The sequence below is a fragment of the Lonchura striata genome, chromosome 22 (assembly GCF_046129695.1).
Source record: "Lonchura striata isolate bLonStr1 chromosome 22, bLonStr1.mat, whole genome shotgun sequence".
Classification (NCBI taxonomy): domain Eukaryota; kingdom Metazoa; phylum Chordata; class Aves; order Passeriformes; family Estrildidae; genus Lonchura; species Lonchura striata.
In genome coordinates this window covers 11,350,312-11,368,048 of record NC_134624.1, presented here as the reverse complement: position 1 = coordinate 11,368,048, position 17,737 = coordinate 11,350,312, and the positions used below count along the sequence as shown (strand labels likewise).

General features: G+C 40.3%; 1 protein-coding gene across 2 annotated transcripts in view; it reads right to left on the bottom strand.

Moving 5' to 3' along the window:
- Nucleotides 1-11,849, bottom strand: part of RALGPS1 (Ral GEF with PH domain and SH3 binding motif 1) — a 50,363-nt gene extending 38,514 nt beyond the window's left edge. For both annotated transcript variants that reach the window (XM_077787938.1, XM_077787939.1), the window contains exons 1-6: nt 11,733-11,849; nt 9,362-9,478; nt 5,284-5,471; nt 3,386-3,508; nt 2,659-2,766; nt 2,209-2,259 (exon numbers count right to left, since the gene is read on the bottom strand). In XM_077787938.1, the coding sequence (XP_077644064.1) occupies nt 2,209-2,259; nt 2,659-2,766; nt 3,386-3,442 (216 nt within the window). In that variant the 5' untranslated portion in view covers nt 3,443-3,508; nt 5,284-5,471; nt 9,362-9,478; nt 11,733-11,849. The remainder of the gene's footprint in view (nt 1-2,208; nt 2,260-2,658; nt 2,767-3,385; nt 3,509-5,283; nt 5,472-9,361; nt 9,479-11,732) is intronic.
- Between the last annotated feature and the right edge of the window lie 5,888 nt (nt 11,850-17,737).

Here is a 17,737-nt window from a genome sequence, read left to right as displayed (position 1 = left end):
AGCAAACATTGCCATCAAGTGCAAAACACTGAAATTTGTGGAGATTGTAATTCCAGGACTTGGGAAAAAATCTAAATAAAGTCAGATAAAAATCTAAAATGTAAGCATAATTATTTGTGCTGGAGAACAAAGAATTATTAACTAGACATTCTCTTTCTAAACTCTGCAAAGTAAAATGCAGACGTGTTTTATAGTAATAGCTGTTGAAAAGCAGGAAAAAGCCTCAGCAAATACCATACTTAAAGGATGTTTGTGTGTTTGAGATAAGACTTAGCAACCAAATTTAAAATCTTAGGCATGTTCATCTATGCATAAGGTCATGTTAAAATAATAAAACCTTAAACTTCAACTAGAAAATGTTTACTTTCTTAGTCTACTAACTAATAGCAAGGGGCAGTTTCATGACAAATACACAGACTATTTCTTGCTTTAAAACCTAGTCCTACAGTTGGCAGAATTTCAGGATAGAAACAGTTGCTTAGTTTTGACAAACTATATTGACAGTTCCAATAAAATGAAAATCAGGAAGCACAATTAACAACTAGTACTTCATGGTAACTGCTACATATTCAAAGAATTACATTCTAGCAGAAGGTGAAAATACAATAGTTTTCCTTCTGATCACTCCTCAGTGGGTTACATCTATTTGCCAGAGTAGCACTTCAGGAAATCTCATTTCCAAAAGGCAAAACGAAGCAATTACAAAGGAAAAGAAGAACAGCAAATCAATTGTTTTGGGATATTTTTTGCTATAAAATAGTATGGCACAGTTTTCATAGCAACTAAAGTAAATGCAAAATTCGCTTTAAAAATGAACATCTATAGTTTTATATATATTATTTTTTAGTTAATTCATCTCCTCAGAGTATGACTACCTCTGCTTTTGGCAAAGGTAGTTAGAATAAAAAACCCTCTCTGTTTTGTTTTGATATTTGTCTAAATAAAACTTCCTCATGGAAAAGTATCTATGTATCAATTTGTACATATTGAAAATTTTTTGCTAGCAGATTTTTCTATGGGCATTGCTCATTTCTTATTGCATTATTTGTTTGCCATTTTCTTCCCCACAGGAAAGAAATGTCTCCCCAACTGCCTGGAGGACACATGTAATTTCAGAAGCATGAAAGCATTTTCAGCTATAAAACTGTCTTGGTGTTCTTAATACATTTTAGCACTGAAAAAAAGTCATTATCTGACAGGTAGGACAGACAACAGATAGACCAATTTTTTATTTCCTTCCTATATTTTCTCAAAATAGAAGCCTGCTAATCTCTCTGAACTACTGTAATAAATGATGACTTGTTTTGTTAGTGACCTAATTAGGTGGCCAGAGCTTCCACTCAAAACCTTCTAAACCTGACTGCCCCTACTGATGTCAGACATTCAGTTCTGCTGACATTATGGGAAGGCATGGGCAGCCCTTTATACAATCAGGATACTCCAACCTTAGGACAAGAAGATAACAGCCCACAATGGATACATGTTCTTATATTAAAAACACCTGAAGCAGGAGACACATGATTATTGTACCTTTTGCAGTAAATGAATTTATCATATTTTTATGCAATTCTGTCATATTCTGACAATTACTTTTATTATTCATTTCTCAAGTTCTTATTACTAATTTTCAAATGTCTATGTTAACCTTGACTGCTTTTCCTCAACAGGCCTTGAGTTTCCTTCTGTGTCTTTCTTAAAAAGTTAAAATCTTAAAAGACAATAATACACTAATGTTTAAGGGTTTGGGCTGATCTAAACACAGCATTTATTATTCTGAATCTTAAAAATGACTGTACAAATTAAGAAGCTTATAAAGCAGTTGATGCAGTCTAACACTTTATGGCCAGAGATTATGGCCAGAGGCAGCAGTCAAACGTCTGAAATCAGACATGAATTGAAAAACAGCTGCAGAAGGGAGAATAGAGAATTTTTACCCTTGATGAACTTATCCTGAAGAAACACTCCACTCAAAGGTAGACAAGAAGACATCCAGAAAAGCACAGTTATCCCCTTTGGCAACAGATGACAAACCAAAGTAACTCATGCTGGATTACAGATTCAGAGTACTAAGAGGGAATATACCTAGAAAAACATTAGTGCAGTGCAAGAAGATGAGCATCTTTGAACAAAAAAAGGCATCTTTGAGTTCCCACATTTCCTCAGGCACTGAATTGCCAAGATGTAAACAGATGGTTTAAGAAAACCTACCTCAGGCTGTATAGCTTTAAATACTGGCATATCCATCAATGTTATCTGGCTCTGCAATGAAGACAGAATTATCATGTAATATATAGAGCTAACAATGACATACTTCTATCTGCTCTTCAGTAACTAGAAACCATATACATATTCCCCACTAACCAGAACTAACCTATGCTAGGATCTCCTAAAAGACTTTAAAAAATGCAAATTACTTTATACAGTAAAACAAATATGCTGTGTGAGTTCAGTACTAAATGATTAAATCCCAATACAGGCTTATTTTATTGAAGTTGATAAAATCAGAAATTTGTGTTTCAAAAATACTGAAGCTTTATTTAAAAGTTGTTTTGGTTTGGTTTGGTTTGGTTTTAAGAAAAAGTATTTAATGTATTTTTTAGTACTCTGTAACCCTAAGTATTATACAAGCTTAAATGCAAAAATAGTATTTATACTTACGGCAAACTCCTCAGGAGTTACTTTCAACACATCAAATACAACTGCATCATAGCTTTTATTGGCATAATCTGAACTTCGCCCTTCCAGAGAATCTGAGCTGCTACTACCCTACAAAGAAAAAATAGTAGGCTTATCTGCAAAATTATTAATTTAATCTCAAAATCAGGAAATAAATGTGTAAAAATACTAAGTAATGACAGGAAAATGTATGAACTTCAAGAAGTTTCAGACACCAAATTTAGTTTTGCACTGTACACAAATGTTTCCAACTTCTTTCTGCAAAAACTACAGCGACATAAAATTCTAGCTCTATGAAATTCTCAGATTAAGTAAGCCATTTTTAAAATCATAGACTAAATGAAAGAGCTGTCACACAAAAGCAGCTGTATATTTCTGGGTTCTATTTCTGTCAGACTCCATTTTGATGGTATATTACACTGCTCTGAACTCACCAATAATCGATGGCTGCTCTAAGTTACAGAGTAACGGGTCAAAGGTGCTATTTAAAACTAAACAAAATAAATAATCATTAACAACAACAATAAAAAAACGTGGCTGTGAACACCAAAAACCATGGAGTGTTCTACAATTACTCCTTGCCATTTTAGTTCTTTTATTTACAAATGGTGTGGTATTTGACTAGTGGTGGAAAGGGCTTCTGTGAAAGCTGAAACAAGACAAAATTTCCATTTTGATACAGGAGCTAATAAAACCCAATGAACTGTACCTCTGGAGTGGCAGAGGTGACCATCACACTGGCCATGAGGTCATTCCTTTTATACATGCTCTCCACAAGGTGTGGGAAGTTTCAGCTTAGCCAGCACTGGTTGAAAAGAGAAAACAGAAATTCCTGCAAAGCAAATTATTTGTGGAATAAATTAAATTTATAAAAAAACCCAAAATGCACACAGAAAATAACCCAGCAATACAAGATATTTCATTTTTCCTACTCAGAGCTTAGGAAGGACTTAGGAAACAAGATTATTTTAGGAGATAGATGCTCTTCTCTTTTTCAAGTACCAACTGTGAAGGAGTACAATTGAATATTGCTAAAGCCATGCCAAGTCCTTACCCCTACTTCCACTCAACTCAAGAAATGCAGGGGGAAAAAAGGATTATTTGTCATTCATGTTGAATTAAGTCTCTCCCAGGCAGGACAAAGTCTCAGAAACTGCAGGCTATCACAAACTGCTTACAGAACTAGCAAGTCAGCTCAAGTTCTGATTCTCTTTAACTGAGCAAACAGCATGATTGTGTCATCACTCCCCACAGTACACATGGATGACCCCATGGCAGGCACTGACACTGATTCCTGTAAATGGACTCTTTCAGCAAAATCTGTAGTTGCTCATATGTGCAGCAAGGGATACTGCCACATCTCCTGCTGCGTCCTCGTGTCCCCACCCACAACACTGATCACACCAACAGAAAAATTCTGAAAAAACAAAACAGCTAAGAATAAAAACAGCCTCTTATTTTACTCTCTTTAGAAAGATGAAGTCTTCACTTCTCATTCCTACAATGACAAACAATTCTCCTCAGGATCTCGCATGAAATGAGACACTAATTTTGCTTCAAATAATGCCAAAATCTTCTCTGCTAAACAAGGCAAGCGTCAATTTCTTTTCTATTTTCTCTTGATAAAGTTAACTCATTTTGAGCACTGACAGGCTGCTCAGTATTTCTAGGTCTGGAGTTGCTCTTCTTAAAAGTCCTTACAATCCTGAAGTGGAAAGTAATTCTGTAGATGTAATTTCTTTAACATGTGGCATTTACATTAAGGCCACAAAAATATTCTTGTGTCCTCCATTCCTGCCTTTCTGAATAGCTTCTCCAGGGCATGAGGAATCAATAACGATGTGAAAGGGGAAAGAAAAATCCTATATGTGAATTTGTACCATGCCCAAGTTCCGTTTTACATGAAGTTTTAATGTTCATTTTACCAAAGTGAGACAAAAATGCTTTAATACCTAAACTCAAAAGCACTAATAGACTTTTGCCTTTCAACATTCAGCACGTACATAAATCTTGCAAGGCTAGAAACTTTCATTCTAGACAGGATCAAAATAGATTCCCCTCGCCTTACCTCGTCCCCCAAAATGTTCCAAATATAACACAAGCACTAAAAATGCACTGTTTTTTCCTATGTGCAAAGATTTCTCCAAGATTCACATCTATGAAAAAATGCTTCTCTACACACCCACTTGTTTTGCTACCTTCAAAAAAGTCATAGGAAGCAATTATCCTTTAAGTCAAGTCCACTTGATCATTTGGAGTGTTTCCCCACCTGCAGAAAGCATCACTCTGCACACAAAGTAACACAGGAGCTAATGCTATGCTCACTGTATGAAGAGGCTGTCAGACAACATACGGAAAGATATTAAAAATAATATTCCCCTGCACTTGCCATTATTTCACAGTAAAAAGATTAAAAAGAAATTTCTCAAATCCCAGAAATTATTAAAGGACCAAAATGTTGGCAATAAAACATAAGAAGTCACTCAAAATGACATACAACTTCCTTTCACAGCTTTTGATTCACACAATTTATTTCAACTTGCTCACATTAATTATTAAAATTTTGCATTACACAAACAGTGCTAAAAATCAAAACTAAGGAAACACCTTATCTGTTTGCAGGGAAGGTTCACAGGCACACTGCAGTAGATCTCCTTCATAGGCTGCCAGAAGCAAAGTGGATAAATCAGGATGCAACAGACACCAGAGGTTGTCTGTTCTTCTTTGCCAATTTGACAAACCCATTTAGATATGTAGCACTTTCTGAAGCAAAACTGAAGACAGTGCAAAAACAACTGAAAAAAACCCAAAAATATCACCATCAAAACCAAGCACAGAAGTAAACGTTAGAACCATTATTTTACCAGAATACTGAGCTATATATGCCTCTTACCAGCCCTGACTCAGCCATTCCAGACTCCACAAGTCAACTGGCTTAGCTGATTTCAAAAACCATTTACTTACTACTTTCATTAGTTGATTATGGTTTTCCTAATACCACTGAATCATGAACTGAGAGCTGCAACACGCCTTTAGGAAAAAATACTTCAGCATTCTACCAAAAGATAAATGTTCTTTCTTAAGCTTAAATTAGCTGTACAACTGGTTCAGTGAGAACAATTCAAGTTCACTAGAACCCTACCTGGGCACTGAAACTTGGTTAGAACCAATGGAAGTAACCAGTAGGATTTGTGGTTTTTAATAAATAAATTTAGAAGGACCAGTTCCAGTTGGAAGGGGCATACAATGATCATCTAGTCTCATTGCTTGACCACTTCATGGATGACCAGAAGTTAAAGCATGTTATTAAGGGCATTGTTCAAAGGCTCTTAAACACTGACAGGCATGGGGCACCAACCACATTTCTAGGAAGCCTGCTCCAGTATTTGACCACTCTCTCAGCTAAAGAAATGCTTACTGATGTTTAGTCTGAACCTCCCCTGGTGCAGGTTTGAATCATTCACGTATGTCCCACCCTGGATTCTGGGCAGAAGAGATCACCATTTCCCTCTCCTTGTCCCCGCTCAGGAAGCTGCAGAGAACAACGAGGTTGCTGCTCAGCGCCTCTTTTTCTCCAGACTAGATAAACACAAAATTGTCAGTTGCTCCTCAGAGAATATGCCTTCCAGAATTTGCTATCAGACATCACAACGGTTAATTGGCATTGATCAAGACAATGAAGAATACCTACAAAATCCTGCTTTTTACCTTTAGCAAGACCAACAATATACTACTACAGTCCACTGGCAACACCCAGCCTGAAGACATGTTTACAACACACCATATATTCAGAGCTCATATTCAGTTCTGAACTGTTTTTCATCATTGTATTCATTTTCCTTTTCTTCATTCCTAAACTATTCTTCCAGATGTTCACCACTAGAACATTTCTTTCCTTGATGAATCATGAACAAAGTCATACTCAGATGCTGTGGACATAGAGTACAAACCAAAGTATGTTAGCACAGCTAACTACTGGAAGAAAAAGGTTCTATTACAAAAACAGAATGAAACAATAACAGGGTTATATTTTTTGCCCCTGTGCTTGCAATCAGTCACTGATGTGAAACTTGTATCACCGTCTACATCATGTCCAGCTTCAGCTCTCTTGAGGGCAGGGTGGTGGTTGGGGAGAAGTGCCATCTTTTTGTTGTACTGGTAATAAAGACAAAAAGGCAAATACCATTGCAGTATCTAAATCAATGCACTGCTTGCTCTCCACATCCAGATGCTTACATATCTTCTCCACCCCCTCCATCATTAGGTTTCTTTTACTTCAGTATCATAACTTTATTAAAAAAAAAAAAAAGTACATTCAAAAGGATTTCAAAATTCTTTTGACCCTGCACAATTTAGAAGCAGTTTGTCATTGCAGTGACAGAAAAAACCATCCTGGAAGGATTTGGAGAGGAGAATTTCTTTACTTCTTTCAAAGCAGCAGCTGATGAGTGCTACATGTATACTTGCTAACCTAGAGAAACACAAACCTCAAAAGCACTGAGCAACACCGATGCAAGATCATTTAATTCCTAACAGCATCCTTTCCCAAAAGTACAAACACCACGTGTCTTCATTTTTGCCCCATCCAGTAAGTATCACATCTCAAACCCTATTTCTCATCCCCTCACACATGATTGCTGCAAAGTGGAGGGGAAAAGAACCCTATCTCCTAGAGTAATTATAGAAATTACCCATGTAAACCCAACTTCCTTCAGAAAATAACTATCTGTATGCCACTCTGAGGCCTTTTATGATGTCCACTTCACGTAAAAACACAGGTATGAGACCACACAGTTGAGCTGTGTTAATAGTCATAATGTTTTATATGAAAAATCTCTTAATTTCAAAAAATCCTTTTGAAGTAATAAAACAATAGATCTCGGTGGACATTTGGACAACATGAAAAATTTTTAGAGCATTTGAAAGCTTGGATTTAAATAATAATTGCCTACTAAGTTTATTAATAACAAAGCAATTAGGCTACAGAAGATTAGTCATAGAAATGTGATGGCTTTTTAAAGATCTTCCAAAGCAAACACTTGTGTATTTTCAGTGTCCATTTCACCAGGAAATCCTTAATATATTTCATTGTGCTTTAGGCAACAGTACCACCTACAGATAAAATACACTATGAACGATTTAACAGTTTCATGCACATCCTTTTCTGAGAAACTTATTATATTTAATGAATATAGTAACTTCTTACTATATTCATTTTATATATAATGAAAACATAACAGAAATAAAATGGGGCTGTGGATTAATTCAGCTGACCATAAACTGAAATCACTCAAGTAAATAACTACTATTCCTCAGTAACATGCATTGTCCCTGAGTAAATAGGCTGAAAAAAACTGAATCTTGCATCATTTCCCAATAGCTACCAATGGATCAAGTCTAAGTCAGGAAAAAGTACATTCAAAGTTGACTTCCCTTTCTAAAATTCTCTCAACTCTCCTACTTCCACCCTTCCAGTGCATGAACTCAAATGAGTTCAACTATGAGCAGAGAAGCAGCTGCTGTGATGAGTTCAAGAAACAACTTCAGAATCCAAGTCCTAAACTCTTGGTTTTTATGAATACGTAACTGATATGAATTACATCTAACAGTATATTAAAAACAACACCTAATGCACAGGTCATGCATTTATGACATGCTTTACTTGATTTGTCACATGTTACACTAGACTGCCCTTGGTCCCTTTGTTGTCACTAAGCTGCCCTACAACAATTAAAATACCAACTTTTCAAACTAACTTTCATAGAGCAACCTGGATACAAAGACATACATGGCAATCACTATACCAAAAAGGTAAGCTAACATTCTATAAGTGGAATAAAAATAAGGATGTCTTATTTTTCAAAATAATAATGAATTTAATGTCTCAGTTTTCCTAGTTTGAGAGCTGTATGCAAAATTTCATAACAAAAGGCTGTCAAAAAGTATTTCAAATCTCGCACAATCTTCAGTTGCTAAAACCATGAAGGAGTAGGAAGCTGACAATGCTGTCCAATGCTATTCTTCTGAATATGCCTCACGTCTTTATATATCCATTGATTACAAAGCTCACTCTAATAACCATTTATTATATTTACAAATGTACTCTTAAGTGTTTTCTTCTCTCCATTCTTCTATCTGCAACATTACTTACTGCATCAGGAAGTAATAGTATGATCAAAATTGTTTGTATAAGCTAAAAAAAGTACAATAAATTGAATTCTACTAAGTAAAGATAGTAGACAGATCTCCATCTGACTACCTAAACAAATTAAGAAATACAGTGCGGGTTTCTAATCATTAGAAACCATTTGAAGAACTTTGCATAGACTGGAATTTTATCTGTGTCTCAAAATCTTTACATCAAGGTTCCATATCAAGACAGAACTGCAGTGCTCTCTCCAGCAGAAGTCCTCCTTCAGAAGTCACTACCCTTCAAGCAAGTCTGCAAACTTCAATATCTTAGACGATCAAGGGAAGTTTTACTTTAATGGAAGCCTCATGAAAGGAAAAAATCTTCAGTTACAGGAAAAGAAAGATATATCTGCAAATTATAGTAAAATACTACAACAACTCAAGTTCTCTAAACTTGAGTTGAAGAGAATTGACAGACACTTCTGTAATCTCTGATTATCAAATGTAGGTGAAAATGTGAAAGCTGTAACTTTAAATACAATTGCATACTTACGATGGAATAAGACAGCTGTGCTCTCAACCCATTTTGCTGCACACCTCCATTAGTTTGTTGCTGGGTCTAGCTCTGGCTTTTCAGTAGTTTTATCTCTTGCTTAAAAGCATAACATTCCTGTAAATACCAGCAAACAGGATTATGGTGACATTTATTTTACAAGTCAATTCTTCTCAAACTATGCACTCCTCACCTGAAACACGTACTGTGGTATTTTTATTCTTACCTCTCCCTCACAACTTTCATTGTTAGTTCCCTGTTCTAGTTTCATTGGTATGTGATAAATTCCCAAACTCAAAAGAAGTACATATACATCACAGAGAGAAGAGCAATGTACTCTATGTTTCATAACTAAATATACTCCAAATATGTGCTTGTAACTCTCCTTCACTCTGTCAATCAACACAAGGTCCAAGCGAACCCACATTATTTATTGGCTTCACTCACTTCTTTCAAGGTGCTTTATGAATTGTAAATGCTACTCATCCTCACACCATCTTCTTCAAGGTTTAACTAAACAAAGCAAAATGGACACAATTCCAAATACAATAATTCTTTTATCTCTGTATCAGCAAATAAAGCCATTGCTGTTACAGCAAACATCAACAGCTACAAACCTGAGGAAAATACTGCTTAGGTAACTCATTTTGGTGATATTTACATTACACATAACTCTTCCCTTTTCTCCTCTTCTGCTTTATACCATCTTTAATAAAACCTAATGTTTAATAAAGGTACACATCAAGCGAGAAGAAATTCTCAAAGACAGCTTATTTTATATAGACTGACATGAAAATCTCATTAAAGCCCATGTTACTTTGATAAAGGTAAAAAAATCACTGCAGGTCAATTGGTGTTACAACTGTGCCTCTATTACAGTCTTTATTTTTGTTCTGTCACTAGGGAACCTCTCCCTTAAAAAAGTCCGTCTTCTAGACTATAACTATATGCAATTCCTACAGCATCAAATCAAGCTATCTTTTGCCAGAAAAGCAGTGTTCTTTTGACACACCCAAAACTCATCCAATAGACAATCTCTGCATGAGTAAATGATCCCAGTTCATAGAATAATCAAAACAGCAAATTAAAAATGGGTTAGCATCTACTTAAGTATTTCAATCCAATTACAGACATGATGCCTGTTGTCTGCCCTGCATCACATGGCATTTTATTTAAGTGCAAACCTTGTAATTACTATGCACCTGAACTTCTAGATGTCTTCACTAAAATAAGGCAAATAAACTGAAAAACAAATAAAATAACTTGGTTTGAAAGTGTTTTGTAATAATTTTTCTTCCAACTCGTGCTACATCATGCAGGATGGGCAACATACGGAAAATGAACAAACAAATGTGTGTAGTTCTGCCCTTTACAGCAGCTTCCCGTTCTTCTCAGGCAGGAAGAATATCTACCAGGCATAGCACGAATGGTGAACAAGAGAAGAAATATCTGACTATCAAAGCTAGACATAAAAGACAGACTGCAACATTCATAAATAATGTTTCTGAGGCAAGGAATGTTCTTCTCTATTTCAGAGACACCAACGCATTTCAATTTTTTCAATAATTGGTGTGACAAGAACACATATGCTCTATTTTGTAGGGTTCAGAACAACAAACCACAGACAAAAGGCACGATGTGCTTCTATAACCAAGAATTTCAACATCCATTCCTCCATCATGCCAAAGCCCCAGGCTGACATGAGGCTGCAGAAGCTAGACCAAAAACTATCTGAAGTGATTTGAAATCAGATCGCAGTCAAGGCTCTCAACAAGCCCCGCACGGTTTCATCCACATGATACGCAAATAGTTTTCGAATTTATGCCTAAGGACACAGGAGAACGCAGCCAACTCCAGGTGGCTTCCACCTGTTCCCCCCAGACCCCGCATCCGTACCAAGGCTGCTCCTGCTGTCCGCCCGGGCTCAGCTGCAGCACCGGCTGCCCGTGCCCGCCGCACGCACCGGGCCGGTGCCGGAGCCCCGCGGGCGGGCGGGGCCGTGCGCCCGCCGGCCCCGCGCCGGAGCGACATCTCCCGGCGGGGAGGGCGCGGGGCCCTCTCCGGGAGAGGCCGCGGGGCTGACCGGGCGCTCCGGAGCGGGGAGGCGACGCCCGGCCCCGCCGGAGCCCAGCCCGCCGCCCGCGCACCTGCCCCGGGCAGGAGGCGCCCGGAGCCGCCGCGGCCAACCGGGAGCCGCCGGCCTGCCGCAAGCGGCGCCGCCGGAGCGAGAGCGCCCGGCCGGGCCTGTCGCCGCAGAGCTCCGCCCGCAACACGCGCCCGGAGCGGGGACGGCAGAAGGCGAAGGGACGAGGCGCTACGGCGGCCTGTCCCGCCTTTCCTGCCGGGCACGCGGGGCTCGTCCGCCGCTCACCTGTTCGGGACTCGGTGCCCCCAACGACGCCCCCGGCCCTCTCGGCGAGAGGGACGCGCCCTCAGCGCCCCGGGGACGAGGCCCGGCCCGGCAGGGACTGCGGGGCGGGGCGGGGGAGCGCGGACTGACGCGCGCGCCAGCCAACCGCCTCCCCGCGCGGGAGCGCGCACCAATGGCCCGGGCGGGGCGGGAGCGCGCGAGCGCAGGTGCTGCGGCGCCGTCCTTGGCCGCGCCCGTCTCGCCCGCGCCCCCTGGCGGCCGCAGCGCGGCTGCGCACGCGGCTCCGAGCGGGCGGCGGGAGCGCGGGGTCGGGGGCGAGCCCGGGGGTCGGGGGCGAGCCCGGGGGTCGGGGGCGAGCCCGGGGGTCGGGGGAGAGCCCGGGGTCGGGGGCGAGCCCGGGGGTCGGGGGAGAGCCCGGGGGTCGGGGGCGAGCCCGGGGTCGGGGGCGAGCCCGGGGGTCGGGGGAGAGCCCGGGGTTCGGGGGCGAGCCCGGGGGTCGGGGGAGAGCCCGGGGTCGGGGGCGAGCCCGGGGGTCGGGGGAGAGCCCGGGGGTCGGGGTCGAGGCCGGGGGTCGGGGGAGAGCCCGGGGTCGGGGGCGAGCCCGGGGTCGGGGGAGAGCCCGGGGTCGGGGGAGAGCCCGGGGGTCGGGGGAGAGCCCGGGGTCGGGGGAGAGCCCGGGGGTCGGGGGAGAGCCCGGGGTCGGGGGCGAGCCCGGGGGTCGGGGGAGAGCCCGGGGTCGGGGTCGAGGCCGGGGGTCGGGGGCGAGCCCGGGGGTCCAGGCAGGGCTCCCGAACCGCCGGGCAGGTTATGAGATTCTGACAGAAATACCAAGCTGATGCTTAAAGTACTGTAAAATGGTGGTGTTCACTGCCCAGGTAGGTCTCATGCAGCACAGCCGGGCAGCCTCTGAAAAAGGGTATAACCACTGCTCTGCTAACGATGGAATCACCCAGCACCTGCTCCTCATGAAGGTGTCATAAGGAGGACTGGGAACTCTTTTGTTCCTATTTTAGGCTTCTGCTATGTACAGCGCCTTAAATGACCCCTACAAAACATATTTTTAAAATCAGCCAGCACCCTCTGGTGGAAAAAAATGCATGGACACGTAATGTTACTTTAGACAATGTCATCAGCCATATAATTTCCCTAAATTTTAATGAAATGTTTCTGTCTATAATTCAACTGACTTTTGACATAGTACTCAATTAAATTTTTTCCTAAACCGATGCACAATACAAATGTACTATGCTATTTCATATAGCTCTTGAAATGTATCATCCATGTGATTTGGCTTCATTTTCTCTGCACAATTATTGCTGGAGAAGTATAAATTCTGTATACCATGTTCATTGGCTATTCTACCTTCCCCTCAACTTGTTTTCACGAAGTTTGCATTACGAAAAGTTAAGCAATGGGGTCTGTGTCTGCATGTACACAAAGATCGGGTGAACAGACCTGGTTCTTTTTAACCTAAACCAATTTTTTTTCTTAGCCATCTTAACAAAGCTTTTTCACAAAATGTTTGTCTTCTGTATACTGCTTTGCTGAAATTGGTATTTCATAGTACTTTTTAAACAAGTATTCAATCTCTGGGTCCGTTTTCCCCTTGATGGTGAATTCGGATGTGCCAGCTAGGATGAGAAAAATTCAGGTATTTCAGAACACTCATAGAATCAGAATGATTTGCTTTGGAAGGGACTTAAAAGCTCATCTCATTCCACCTCCATGCCATGGCCAGAGACACCTTCCACTGGACCAGGTTGCTCTAAGCCTGGTCCAGCCTGGCCTTGGACACTACAGAATGGGGCAGCCACAGCTGCTCTGGGCACCCTGTGCCAGGGCCTTGCCAGCCTCACAGGGAACAATTCCTTCCCACTATCCCAACTAAGTAACCTTCCCACTATCCCTCTGGCAGTGGGAAGCACTCCAGGCCCTTGTCCGAAGTCCCTCCCCAGCTCTTCTGGGGCCCCTTTAGGTGCTGGAAGGGGCTCTGGGGTCTCCCCAGAGCCTTCTCCAGGTAAGCACCCCCAGCTCTCCCAACCTGGCTCCACAGCAGAGATGCTCCAGACACCTGATCATATCTCAGTGGCCTGGATACTGGCGCAACTGTACGTTTATCCCACTCCTAACAGTCAGGTCTTGTTTACCCCATTCTGCATTAATTGAAGTTTCATACCTTATAGGAAGGGGCTTTGAAGGGAAGTTTTGCTGGAATAGGTACTCTGACACCAACAGGGACTCAGGGACTAACCCACTCAACTCCAGTCCCTCCAAATCCCACTGCCAGTCAAGATATCCATGGCCTACAGCTACACTGGGGCTGCTCCTGTTAAATTCAACGTTGTGGGTGAGGAGGAGTGTACCTACACTTTCATCACCTGTACTGTTATATGCAGCAGAACATAAAATGTAAATGCTGCTGGAGGAATGAAGCAGGGTATCCCTCCTCAACAGACCAGTCTTGGAATGGCATGGATGGATTGCCACCACCTGGCTGGATTTTTGTTTTGCTCTGAAAGTTGGATGAGGTGTTGGAGTACACAACTCAAATGATCATCTGTTCAGAACTAAGCAATTAATGCTGGCAAAACAGAGAAACTTCAAGAGTAGTTGTCTCTAAAGACTTTTGACTTCTAGTTGGTAGATCAGTATTACAATACTTCTTTTAACACTTCAGTAGTAGCATCTAAAGTGCAAGCTCCTCAGTAATCAAGTATCTAAATGTAGACAGACACCACAGATTTGCTCTAGAAGCATTTTAATTTACAAACAGCAATTCCGATTGACTTTATACCATAAAAAAGGCAATTTACAAGCAAGAAACAAATTCATCAGAACCAAATAAAGCAGCACAGAAATATTCATGTCACAAATCTAAAAACAAAGTGAATACAAGAGTAAAATATCATTTGAATAAATATTTTAAAGTTCATGCTGTAAAATAATCCTTAATGGCAAGTTACTCATTCTTACAGCATCAGCTTAGCTAGCTTCATTTACTTCACGTGGCGATGAAGTGCGGAGGTGTGAGGTTCCCGGTTTATATTGCAAGATAATGACACCAAGTCAAGTCATTCAAACTGTTCAATTATTTATCTTGAAAAATAACCATACAAATAAAATTTATTTAAAAATACAAATTTTCAGTCAGAAACAAACACTGTTAAAATCGTGCAAGAGCTCTACCTCTAACCAGATCTACAACCAGAGGTTCTCAGGCTGAGTTCAAAGGCTGCATCCCTGGCCTGTGGGAATGGGAGTCAGCAGTTCTGCATCTGCCATCGCAGGAGTGAGCTACAGAAGCAGGAAGCAAACCTGCCCAGTCAGTGATACGTGGCTTCACATCCCCTGAAGAAATACAGGAACACATGTCCCAGGCTTACTTATTTGTTTAGCTTTTTTTTTTTTTTTTAATGTAAACTTGTGTAACTTAATGCTGCCACAGGGATGTGCAAGTAGTATTAAATCTACAATATTAAATACAAGTATTCTGGCACTTGATAAAATATATGTAAAATGCACACAGATTATAAAGTTTGAACATTTTGAATGACTTTACTAAACTTCCAATTTGATCACTGAGTATTATGAAATTTACAATTCATGAAATAAAGAGATTCATATAAAGAATTTACATAATTCCCCAAATACTTTCAAATATAAAATTTAATAAATAACCCTGACCAGTCAAAAAGCACCATTCAAGGGTAAAATTCCCTTGGAAAATAGATTAGGTGTTGCATATTTGAGTCCCTTTCAATGGTTTCATGTAAAACCTTTTTAGAAAAATGATAATAAAAGAATCACAGTAAACTAATACAAAAATTAAAATAATATATATATATTTAACAGTAAAGCTTATTCAATATTTTCCCAGCCCTTGATTTTATTCCTGTTGTTCTTCCCATAATTCAGCCTAAACATATTAAGAGGCCTCATTGTTTTGTCTAAACTAAACCAAAGGCTTCAGCATAAAACATGAATTTATGCTGGGGAAGACCGCATTAAAACTCTCAATTTAGGCCTACAGTCTATCCTGCTGACAGTGAACTGACAGTATCCTTTATGCTACAGAAAGATTTCACACTCAAAAAGCAGAGCCGATCTTGAGGCCTTAGTGACCAAACGGAACTTTTAATAACCTGTAAGTATTTACAAAGTTATTTTCTAAATGTATTTACAAGTTTAAAAGAAGTAATATGGAAGATAACTGACAAAGAAAACTAAAATAATAGTTTTAAACCAGAAACATTAGCAAAGGTATAAAATCCTTTATTTTCACAGTTTGTCAGAATAGATTAAGCATCTAGAGGAAAGGACACTGTCACTGTTTTCACATTTGTCTAGAATTAAAAAGGTAGATTAAGAAGAGACTCAATTATGAACCAACCTGTATAATTTCACTACTTATTTTGCTGTCAAATATTTCTTCACATATTCTATTGACTTCTGCATTTATTGTAAATGAAATGTGTAACAGCTCTGTGCTGAGAACTGCACAGACACGCAACACCGTACAGTGTTTCCACCCTTTGCTAAAGTGACGGGCTCCTGCTCGGTGGGCTGGTGCCATAAAGTCCACCGGGTCACGCCCGGTGTCGGTGACAGTGCTGGTCCTGGCAGCCCGCTATGTGACAAGGCACAGTGGCACTGCTGCTGCCAGGGGTGCTGCGCCCGGGGCGCCGCCCGAGCCCGGCGCTGCTGCCCCACAGAGCTGCACTATGGCTTGGAGGCAAGAGCGCTGCCCCACACTGCTGGGTCACGGGCTGGAGAAAAACGGATCATTTCCTGCCCCTTAACAGTCTGTTACAATGGTCTGAACCTGAACCTGTACAATCAACACGATGTTGTTTTCTTGTTTGCTTTTGTCTGAGACAATTTTGGATAAGTCACTCTTTGGTAAACTCAAACCATTTAAATACAATTACAAATACAAAGAACTAGATTTAAATAATGCTAAGATTGTGACACAGAGAAATTCAAGAAATATAAATTTGTACCCATATCCTGTTATCCTCAAGTCATCCTTCCAGGGAAAAAGTCACACCAAAGGCACCACAGCACTGGTTCAAGATAAAGGGTTAAGAATAACTGTACATTTCTTGGATTTTGCATGTCTCAAAATTAATTTACCAAACACACTTTTTGCATTTAATTACTTAAAACAAACACTCAAGGAAAAAACTGTATCAGAAACACCATGTTTTTAGGTGGGTAAACATACAGACTATCTGCCTTAGACACAGACTATCCCTTCCCTTACTGGAAACAAAATTTCTGTTGTTGCTTCAAGGAGAGAAACATCTCCCCACCCCCTGCCTCTTTATTTAGGCAGTTTTAGGACAAAGAGGCAAATGATGTACTTATTTTAACTGAAACTGCTCCAATGGAGCAGGTGGCAGTTATACTGTAAATCCATTTTTGAGAGATTAATTCTTATTGCAGAGTGTCACAATATTAAGAATTAGAGTATTTAATAAAGCCACTGCACAAATACGCCCCAGCTTCACAGAGGCCAAAAAGTTTTACAAGATAGCAAACCTATCTTTTTCTTTCCAGTAATTTAAAAATTATTTTCTAATTTTTGGGAGTTAAACAGCATGTTCACAAATGTATTTTCAGTATCAGCTAAACAAACATAAGACCCAATAATATAAAACCTGTATTCTAAAGAAGTATGTGATTAGTTTAATAACTAATTCTGTTCATCAGGTAGAATGTTAAACAGTAGTGTTTGCCAGCCCATGCTTATGAGGTCTTTTAAGCCATTGTTTTTTTGTGGTATGGGATTGTTTTTTTTTTGTTTTGTTTTGTTTTGTTTTTTTCTTTTTTTTTTTCTTTTTTTTTTTTCTGTTTGGTTGGGATTTCGAGGGAGTTAGTTTGCGTAGTGGGGCTTTTGTTTGTCTGGTTTTGGGGACTTTTTTTCCTTGACCATTATGTTTCACATGTTATATACTATACTGACCTAAATTATGAAGTTAGCACCATATTAAAAACACGTATTT